General features: G+C 27.0%; 1 protein-coding gene across 1 annotated transcript; it reads right to left on the bottom strand.

Moving 5' to 3' along the window:
- Window positions 1-1,464: 1,464 nt before the first annotated feature.
- On the bottom strand, window positions 1,465-7,895 carry Phum_PHUM400670 (unc-13, putative; the record flags this gene model as incomplete). Its single annotated transcript, XM_002428744.1, has 5 exons — window positions 1,465-1,471; window positions 1,605-1,761; window positions 5,252-5,375; window positions 5,494-5,611; window positions 7,763-7,895. Coding segments are annotated over 5 exons (537 nt in total), but the record flags the coding sequence as incomplete, so codon positions are not given.
- Between the last annotated feature and the right edge of the window lie 3,701 nt (window positions 7,896-11,596).

The following is an 11,596-nucleotide window of genomic DNA, read 5'->3' as shown; positions in this document are numbered from 1 at the left end:
ATTTTAAAAAAATCATAAAAGGAAAAAAAATTTTTTTTCTCCTCCATTTTTAAAATTTAAAAAAAGTTAACACTCGCGGGGAGAAAAGTGGGGAGAAAGTTCGAAAAGAGAGAAAAACATAAGAACGAAAGTGAAAAACAAAATCAATTTTCAATGTAACAAATTTATTTTATGACGTCATTAAATTTCGTTTATATCATTTTCGCGCAATGATTATTACGAACCTGATAATATTAATAATAATAATAACAATTTATTAAATTTTTTTTTTTTTGCTTAAAGTGCCACAAATTTAAGGCAACAGCAACAACAACAACAACCACAACGGGAGCAATATTTTATAAAAAGAAAACCGAAAACCGAAAGGAAAAAAAAAAATTTTTTTTTTTTTTAATTTTATGGTTGTTTAAATCCAGTCGAACAAACAAAAGAAAAGGTTTTTTACGGTTTAACAACTCGCCCACTCTTCAATTTTATTTTTTTTTTAATTTTCTTCTTCCACTTTTTTGTGGGAGTCATCGTCCTAAACTAGGTACCAGAGAATCCGGCGGAAAATTCTTTTTTTAAAATCCTTTTAATGCTTTCCAACGCATTCGTCACATATAATTTACAACGAAACCTTTTCTTTTATGCGTTATAATAAATTTTTCGACCGTTTTTTTTTAAAAAAAAAAAACATTTTTAATTATCGCCCCCCTCCCCCGTTTGTTTCGTTTGTTTGTTTGTCTGTTTGTTTTTATATAAATTTTTTAAAAGCTTTAAAAAAATAAAAAATCCGTGAAAATTGAAAGTTCGGAAAAACGAGGGGGCTGTAAATTAAAATTATTTCCTTTTTTTTACGCAAAATAAAATAAAATTAATTGCGTGTGTGCGTGCGTGCGTGAGGGGGAGAGGGGAGAGGGTGAAGGGAAAAAGACAGAAAAAAATTTGTGGAAAATCAATAAAAACCGATAGAGGAGAAAATGGAAAACAACAACGAAAACCGACGGATTCGACGACGACGAAGTAATTAAAAAACTTTTTAAAAAAATTGTCGTGGAAGAAGAAAAACTAAAAAAACTAAACTATTAATCGGTATTATTATTATTATTAATATTGCTGCTGCTGTTGCTGTTGCTACTACTACTACGTGTTTCGTGTGTGTGTGTGTGTTTTTTATTAATAATAAAAATTAATCCGTTAAAATATTATGTTGATGATGATAATAATAATAATAATAATATTGTGCAAAATTGCAGTCTATTTTTATCATTTGTACGAAGAGGCAAAAATATATATACATATATATATATAAAAGTGTAAAAATAGAATAATAATAATAATAATAATATTGCGTCAGACAAAAAATAAAAAAAAATTGAATTGTAAATTCAGGAACTGAAGCCATATTGGAATTAATTTTAGATTTTTTTTCCTTTTCCTTTTTTTCCTTTTTTTTCTTTTCCTTTTTTTATTCTGGCTTTTTCAGTTCCTAAAAAAAAAATTGAAAAGTGAATAGAAAGAATAAAAAAAAAAAATTTAATTTCGTGCCATTCCCATTCTTTAATTCAGTGAAGAGAATTTTTTTTTTGTGCGTGGGTTGTGTTGCGTTACCTCTGCCTGACCATTGATCAGGTAGATTCTGTTGACCGAGTGGGAGCCAATCAGTGTTGTCATCATCCCCCAAAGATCTCGGTTCGCTTCTTCTTCTCCCTCTTGTTCTTGTTCTTTGGGTATCGGATGTAAGCAAACATTTCCAACCCGAAGGTGGATCGTAGCGTCCTAAATAAAATCATCAAAATCGTTTCGTACAAACAACAAAAAAAAAATTTTTTTTCGAAATAATTATCATTATTATGTCAATTTTCCATCCATCCTTTCCCCCTTCGTTCTTCCATCCTTCCTTCCATTCTCCTTCCCATTCTCCCTCCCATTCTCCCAGCCATTCTTCCTTCCTTCCATCCTCCCTCCCATTCTCCCACCCATTCTTCCTTCCTTCCATCCTCCCTCCCATTCTTCCTCCCATTCTTCCTTCCTTCCATCCTTCCTTCCTTCCTTCCTTCCATCTTTCCTTCCAACCATCCATCCATCCTTCCTTCCATCCTTTCTTCCTTCCTCCCCTCCCAATAATTTTTTAAAATACTATACGTACATATGTAAATACACATCGATATTTAAATTTAATAATAATAATAATAATAACAATAATAAAAGTTCAGAAAGGAAAAAAGAAGGGGGGGGGTTTAAAAAATGCATGAAAAATAATGGAGGGAAAACTTTTTTTTTTTTTTTTTAAAGGGAATGCGGCGGGAAAATTTTCCCGGATCAGGAAAAGGGATCAATAAATATTTTAATTGCTCTCAAGTTAATATTTCTCCCCTCCCCTTCCCCTTCCCCTCCACCCCCTCATTTTTTTTACATACATAAAATCGACATTAATAATTTTTTTTTTTTGTACGCGCGTGTGAGGATCCCAAAGGTTGGAAACGTTGGAGGACATTTTTTTCCTTTTTTTTTTTTTTTTTTTTTTTTTTTCTATTCACTTGATTAATTTTCAAAATTTTAATAACGTATTTATTACGGTAATAATTTTTCTGTCTTTTTTACACCGACAAATAATAATAATAATAAGAATAATAATAATAATAAAAATTAACAAATATTTAAACATGTGATATTTATGGCTAAAAAAAAAACAATACGAATTCCTCATTTCCCGCCAAAAAAACGAACCGTGGGAAAATTTTGAAAGTAATTTAAATTTAAATTGATTCGTTTTATCATATGATTTTAATGAGTAACTAATTTCTTTTTATAAAAAAATTTTTTTCCCGTACGTTTCCGTTGTGTGGTGATAGTGGCGGTGGTGGTAAAACAATTTTTTTTTCTAGAACGTTCTAGAAAAAATTACGTTTTATGCATTTTTATATAATCGTTTCACTCTCTCTCTCTCTCTCTCTCTCTCTCTCTCTCTCTCTCTCTTTCCTTCCCCTTCCTTCCAGTAATATTGTCAATTAAAAGTTTTTAATTAAAAAAAAGGGAAAGTAGCCTTAAACTCCGTTTTTACAAAAAAAAAAAAAAAAAAATTTAAATTATTTTCCTTTGAAATCATTCCGACATTTTTTTTTTTTTTACTATTCATTACAAATTGTAATCGTAGTGTGAAAATATTGTAAAAGGAAAAAAAAATCCGGTTTTTAAACAATGAAAAATCTACAGAACGAAAAAAAAAAAAAAAAAAAAAAGAAAAATCAACGCGTTAAAAAACATGTTGTAATAAAAAATAATTCAAATGAATTTATCCGCGGCGTTGCATGTTTTCCTTTTTTTTTTTTTTTTTCCTACGTATAGCAGACGACAATTAAGGTCTTTTATTTATTTATTTATTTATTTATTTATTCATCTTAATTTTAAACGGTTACCGCAAACGCGTTAACGTAATTTTCAACTTACGACCTACCTTTCACCCCGGGTGTAAGTAATTGGTAATTTTAAAAACAAAAATGGCGTCGCATAAAAGTGAAAAATTTTTTTTTTTTTTTTTGTTTCTCGTTTCCGGTAATCATCGAACGATCCGTTATTAAAATTAGTTTTTTTAAAAATAATAATAATAATAATAATAATAATTTTTTCTTTTCCCCCCATCGTTTTCCGTTGTTAATGATCGTTTATTTCCGTTTTTACACAATTTTTTTTAAACCTTTTTCCTCTAATGCTTATTTTTTTTTTTTTTTTTTTATAAATTATTCGATGTAAATGAAAAGAAAAATAATAATAATAATAATAATAATAATAATAATAATAATAATAATAAAACTCGTATGAATTTTTCTTTCTACTGCTTCTTGAGAACCTTTTTTCAAATGATTTGACGTTTGAAGAAAAAAGAAAAAAAAAAAAATTAAATTAAAAATGAAAATAATTGTGAAAAAAAAAAAACCTTTTGAGGAAAACTCAACGATATGAAAACAAAACGATATGAAAAAAAAAAAATTATTATTATTATTATCATCATTACTTTTTATTGTTTTATTATTATTATTATTTATTTATTTATTTATTTAATTGTGCGATGAAAACCATTTCCTTCGTTTTTCAATTTTTTTTTTTATAAATCAGGTTGTTCAAAAAAAAAAAAATTAAATTCAAAGTGGATGTAAATGAATGTAAATGAATGGGTGTTCAAATGTTAATGTAAAACGATGCAATAATAATAATAATAATAACAATAATAATAATGATGATGATAATAAAATCGATACCACGAGGAAATAACAATATGTATCAAACAAGTGGGTAAAAAAAATTTAAAAAAGAAAAAATGGGGAGAATAATAATGTCATCACATTGAGTTAGTCTAGTAAATGTCAGTACACTTTAAACGAAACGTGGCACGAGACAATCATAAAAATAATACAATATAATACCTAATAAATGTTATATTATTAACGAACGATACCTACCGCATTATTAAAAAAATTTTAAATAATAATAATACCCATTACGTCAATTAAAAAAATTTAAATTTTAATTAAATCCTTATTACTATTATTATTATTTAAATGAAAAATCCCAATTTAAATTCTTATTACACGATATTTAAAAAAAAAAAAATTTTTTACGTAAAAAAAGCAAAAATATTGTCGTTCTATTGTTCGTTTGTTCGTTTGTTTTTTTTTTTTAATTTAATTTTATAAAACTATAAATAAAATATTAATTTCGATGGGGAACAAACACGCCACGCTACTCTATTTAAAAAAAAAGCCAAGGTAGATTACCGTCATTATTATTATTATTATATTTACGTCAATTAATTATTTACTTATTATTATTATTATTATTATTATTATTATTATTATTATTATTATTATTATTATTGGGTAATGACATAACTCTTATAATAAAAATTTAAATCAAATATTTTGTCGAAATTATTAAAAAAATTAAATAATTTATGTATATATGTTCCGCCATTTTTTTCTTCCTCCCCCTCCCTGTTCGAATCCCGTTTTCTTTTTTTTTGCCTTTTCCTCCTTATACACGTCTCGCGAGAACAAACTTTAAAACATTAAAAACATTTCTCTCAAGACAAGGAAAAAAAAAAAATAATAATAATAATAATGAATGCCGTAACGTTAATAAATTCGTACGCTAATTGATATATCGATTACTACAACGACGATGGTGATAATGATGATGATGATGATGATGATGATGATTAACAACAACAACTCGCGTTATAAAAAAAAAAAAAAAAAAAAGAAAAACTTACCGAATGGTAATTCGAATCTGCAATCCAACAGCAATGAATCCCCCGTCGGAGTTTTCGTTCCAACAACTTCACCATCTCTCATTACGAGTTCTGCATTTAACGATATCCACTGTCCGGTTCCTTCCTGTATTCAGACACCAAAATAATATTAATTTTTCACTTAATGAATAACAGTAATAGTAATAATAATAATAATAATAATAATAATAATAATAATAATAATAATAATAATAATTTTTCACCTCGTTCGAATATTGTATATCCCTTAGAGGTATATAATTGTAACCGAGTGCTCGATCCCAAATCATTCCTTTACTCCAAACCTCAACTAACAATCCTGTATTTACGTCGTTCGTTTCGCTGTGTAAAAAAAAAAAAATTAATTAATTAATTAAACAATCGATCTATCGATCGATCAATCGAATCACAATAAAAAAAATGAAGAAAGGGTTTTGATTACGTCATCCCCTTTAGTGCGAGAAACTCGCGTCAAAATTTAATAAATTCATTCATAAAAATTAATAAATACATAAATAAATAAATGAAGTTTTTTGTATTATTTATTTTAGAGTAATAACACGAGAGAATTTTTTTTTTTTTTTATTAAAAGGTCAAAGTTGACACGGTAACAACATCCGACGATTACTTTTCATCATACACGTGGGTAGAGTTAACCTTTTAAATCATGAAAATAAATAAACGTGGGTTGGTTTATTATTAAAAAATAAAAAGAAAAATTTTCTTTCATCTTTTCATACGCGTGTGTGCGCGTGCGCGTATGTACGTTTCCTTTAATTTTGCAGTCGAATCGACAAAAAAAAAAAAAAAAACAAAATTATTAAATATTTAAATATCAATTTAATACCTGAAATACCTTAAAAAGAAATAATAAAAAAAAAAAAAAAAAAAAAAAGGAAAATTTTTCTTTTCTTCTGTTTTTAAACAACCTTTTTTTTTTTTTTTTTTTTTTTTTTTTAAATGAAATAAGAAAAAGGAAAAACGATAAACCTTTTTGAGAAGAGAAAATAAATAATACATTTAATAAACATAAACTTTGACCTTTTTGTTTTCTTTTTGTTTTTTTATTTATTTATTTTCACTTGCATGTTTTTGTGTTTGTTTGCGACAAGTTTTTAATTTTTTTATTTATTTGTGTTTAAAAAAATATAAAAAAAAAAAAAGTAACAAACGACGACATTTTTCTACTACTCCTCATTGGAAAATTTTTTTCTCTTTTTTCTTTTCTTTAAATTTATCAATTAATAATAATAATAAGAAAGGAAAAGTAAAAAAATTTTTTTCACGATGAAACCCAAAAAAAAAAAAAAATTATATAAAAATCAAAGATTTTCCAATGGGTAGAAAAAGAAAAAGAAAAAAGGAAAAATTTCTCCAGTTTAAAATATCTTGGGAAATCGAATAAAAAAAAAAAAAAAAGGGGGAAGAAAAAGAAAAACTGAAATTTATCTCTGGAGAGTAAAGCTAAAAATTTGGATTTCATGTTATTATTTGATTCGAAAGGAAAAATTCCCTTTTTTACGTTTTCTTAACGTGGAAGTAGAAGAGTGCGTCGTCGTTCTCCACATTTTATACGTAATTTCCAGTCGAAAACAAACCAAAAAAAGAAAAATTCAACTCGCATTAATTCTAACGCCACTGTAAATTTTCTTATCGTCGTTAAAAGAAAAATTATTAAAAAAAAAAAAAAAAATTTTTCTTTTTTTTCCCCCTCCCCCTTATTTTAATAATGGCACCGTAATTTTCCAACTGGGTGAAAAACAAAAAAACAAAAAAACAAAAAAAAAATAAAAAAAAAAATTCATAATAATGAATGAATAAAAATAATAATAATAATAATAAAATTACTTCATTTACTTTTTTTATCGTTAATAAAAAAAAAAAATTAAAATTAATTTTCTAACAAAATAATAATAATTTTTTTTTTTTTAATTAATAAAATTTTTTTTCAAAGGCGTAGTAGTGCCTCAATGCAAATCTGCAACCCCCTTGCCCCCGAAAAAACCGCCCCCCTCTCAAAACGGGAAAACTTTGCATTTTTTTTTTTTTTTTTTTTTTTTTTGAATTTAATCAAGTAATTGATAATAATTCAAACTTTAAATTCCACGCGGAAAATCCGCCATATTTTCCACCCCACTCTTTTTATCATTATTATAAATGAATAATATAAACCCTCATATTTTATTATTATTATTATCATCATTTTGTCTTTCGAAAGTATCCTCCCCTCCCCTCTTTCTTCCTCCTCCCCCAACAGAAAAAAAAATTGAATTTTCAAAAATGCGAGTAAATAAATGAATAAGAAAATTAGTTAATTAATTAATTAATTGATAAGTAAGAAACGTTGTGGAAAAATAAAAAATAAAAAGAGGGGAGGAGATGGGGGAGGGTAGGGGAGAAGGGAAAAAGGGGGGGGGCTGGGAGAAAAGTTTCCCGATGAAAACAAATAAGAAATATCTGAAATAGTTTTTTTTGATAAAGGATATCACTTACAAAAGGAAATCCTGTTCCCAACAAGGGTTTGAACCCTTGACTGTGACCGTCGTGCTTTTGACATTCTGGAGTTTCAACGTGACATACGAATTGTATTGTTGAGCTTGAATTCCGGCATATCTAGCCTTTTTAACTAAATAATAATAATATTAATATTAGTATAATTAATAATACATCAAAAATTAAATAAATGAAAAAAATCGTGTGTGCGTGGGTGCGTGCGTGGGTGTGGGGGGTGTGCGTGTGGGTAGGTGCGTGTGTGTGTGTGGGTGGGTGTGCGTGTGGGTGGGTGCGTCTGTCGTGTTCTTTCTCTCTTCGAAATCCGTTGAAATTTTTTTTTTTTTTTTTTTTTTTTAAATCGATCTCTTTTTTAGTACGAATTTGTACAAATATTTTATTTTCGTATCCATCTTTTTTCATTCTGTGACATTTTTCTTTTTCTTTTTTTTTTTATGTAATCAATACGTTAATCTAATTTAAAGTTATCACGGAAAAAGCTTTTCCCGTTTTGTACTTACTCCGGGAAAAAAAAAAAAAAAAAAGAAAAATTATTTATTGTTTTCCACGTTGATGTTTTCTGATAACGATTTGACATGAGAAGAAAAAAAAAATAAAAAAAAAAATTTTTTTCACGTCACGTTAACCTTCGAACCTTCGTATGTGTTTTAATAATAATAATAATAAATTATTTAAATCGGGAGAGAGAGAGAGAGAGAGAGAGAGAGAGAGAGAGAAATATATAATTTTTTTTTTCGCTTAAAATTTGTCAGGTGGAAAAAACCTTTTGATGATAAGTAAAAAGTTATATTTATCATCGAGTTGCGACATAGTAATAATAATAATAATAATAATAATAATAATAATAATAATAATAATAATAATAAGCCATGCGCAACACTTCCCATTATTTTTTTTCTCTTTTTTTTTTACTCTCTCTCTCTCTCTACATATATATTTTAAGTATTACATTATTTTTTTCGCCGTTTTTAAATTTAAAAAGTATTTTTTTTTTAATTAATTATTACGAGGGGGGGGGGAAACACAAATAATATCCATTAATATTATTCACACGTGACGTCATACAAAAGTAAAAATAAAAAAAATGGCGGAAATCTCGGGATATATTTTAGGGGGAAAATCACGTCTCTTGAAAATTATTCAAAAAAGAAAAAGTGAGTTATATTAATTTTGTAATAGAGAATAAAAATCTTTTTTTTCTGCTGTTTAAAATGGCGGCAAAAAGGAAAAGCGTGTGTGAATGAAATAATAAGATTATTTCAAAAAAAACTCGAATCGAATGTAAATTACGAAAAAATTTTTTTGCGTCGCCATGATTGTTTTTGTTTTCCTTAGTGCATACTTGCCGAATCGGTTACAACAAACAAACAAACAAACAACACATTTGTTAAAATGTTAAAAAATTTATAAATTACCGGGCATTTTCGTGGGGGTGGGAGGGTAGGGGCGGTGAGGAGGGGGCGGTGGGGGGCGTTTCTTGAAATATTAACTCTCGGGGGGATTATTTTTGTTTAAAACGCTCAGACAACACTCTCGTATATAAATAAATAAAATAAAATAAAATAAAAAATTTATTAACTAGAAAAGTTAAAATCGTAAAAGGTTTTTCTTTTTTATTTTATTTTTTCCTTTCTCTTCTTCTTCTTCTTCTCCATCTTCTTCTTTTTCTTCTATATCATATTGAAAAACCGAAAAGTATTTTTTTTAAAAAAAAAAAGAAAAATGTCCGAATAAGAAGAAGAAGAAGAAGACGAAGAGAAAAAATCTATACGTCATGCAAAAGGGGTTGTTAAGTTAAGTTAAAGATTTAATGATGCGAGAAACTCAATACTTTTACTCATGATCAATCTTTGATTTATCTCGTCTTTCCTTCGTTCTTTCCTTTCACCCAATTTTAAATTTATTATTCTTATCATTATCAATAAAGTCCTTTATTTATTTATTTATTTATTTATTCATCAATAAATTATTTTAATTAATTAATTAATTAATTAAATTTACATTATTTTTTTCCCCTCTGCGTGTGTATGTGTGTGTCTGTGTCTGTGTTTTGTGAATAGTCATTTATTTTCTTATTATATTAACGTAATTATAATTAGTGGACGTCATTTTCAAATAAAAAAAGGGGGGAGGGAGGAGGAACAATAAAAAATAAAAAATCTTACCCGTAACGCTCAATAAAGCCATGAATTTATGCGAGTTTTCATCAAACCGCCAAATTATCACAGAATTTTCCTTTTTTTTCCTTTTTCCTATTTATCTATTGGCAAACTCCACGTGTTGTATTTTTTCCTTTCATCTATAAAAAAAAGGATTATTATTATTATTATTATTATTATTATTATTATTATTATTATTATTATCACAGTTTATTTATATATATTTATTTATATATCAATAAACTATTTTGAATTATGTTATAAAATAAATAAATTTCTTAAAGAATAAATGAAGGAGAAAAATTGTAATTGTGCGTTTGTGCGAAAGTGCGGAAGTGCGTGCGCTCTTTGAACTTTGATTTTTTATTTTATTTAATTTCCCTCCCTCCCTTCCCACCTTCCCCCTATTTATTTTAAAGAAAATTTTTTCTATATGTATGTATATAAATTAACAGGTGAGGATGAATAAATATTCCCTCGGGTCGCACTGCCTGCCAAAAATAAAAACGGTTATTCCCCCCTTTTTAAATTAGCGTGACGTAACACGCAAATTTCATTGTCCGATCCCCACGCTACGAAGAGGGAAAAAAACGAGGGAAGGGGAGGGAGGGGAGGGAGAAGAGGAAAAAAAATTTTCCGTCGCTTTTTTTAAAATTTTTTTATTTCTTTTCGTTTTAACGTTCAAGTATTTAATCTCTCATAAGTACATGCAATAAATTTTTTTTCTCCCAAAATTTTACTATTATTATTATCATCATTTTTGAGAGAGAGAGAGAGAAAGAATTTTTCGGGGAGGGGGAGGTTTTTTGGTAAAATCTTTGATTCTTCTCTTTATTTATGGTATTTTCAACTCGAACGCTAAATTAATTAATCAATTACAGAATTTTAAGAAAGAAGAAGAACAAGAGCAACAGCAACAACAACAACAACAACAACCTCCTCGTTTAATTCTTTTAAGTTAAAAATAATAATAATAATAAATTTTGTTTATTTTCAAAGTCGAAATTTCGCGACACAAAATTCACAATTCAAAAAACCGACTTTACAAAAAAAAAAAAGAAAAATTGAGAAGAAAAAAATTTTTTTTTTTAAGTTTGGATACTCGCACGTGGACAAAAAAACCAATAAAATCCAATTTTTTTTTTTTTTTTTAATACGTTTTTAATGATGAAAAGTCAACAATAAAATTACCACCACGTGAAAATAAATAAATAAAAAAAAAGGCACAAACGGTCAATATTTTCCCTCACAAACAAAATCACATAAGGAAAAAAAAATCACTAAAAACTCCGTCTCAACCGATTCCAGTTCAACATCACACAACAAACTGACTAATTTTCCAATCTATGAATCATTTTATAGTCTTTTTTTTTTGTTAGTTTTAATGGCGCCAAAACAAAATTTTATATGTTTGTCATAGAGTAACAAAAATTATATTCGATTCGAGTTTCGTTTGATTTATTAAAAACCGCGAAAAATTCACGTTTAATAGTTTACAAATAAACAAAACCGAAAACGAAACGAAAAGAAAATTTCAAGTTTGAACCTGCAAACCTGTTTAGTTATGTTATTGTTATTATTATTATTTATTCGATCCAGACAAACAAATAAATTAAATAATTGAAAAATGAAAATTTCGAAAATTATAAAAATTCAT

The sequence above is a fragment of the Pediculus humanus genome, genomic scaffold (assembly GCF_000006295.1).
Source record: "Pediculus humanus corporis 1103172107910 genomic scaffold, whole genome shotgun sequence".
Classification (NCBI taxonomy): Eukaryota; Metazoa; Arthropoda; class Insecta; order Psocodea; family Pediculidae; genus Pediculus; species Pediculus humanus.
This window is presented reverse-complemented; position numbering and strand designations above follow the sequence as displayed.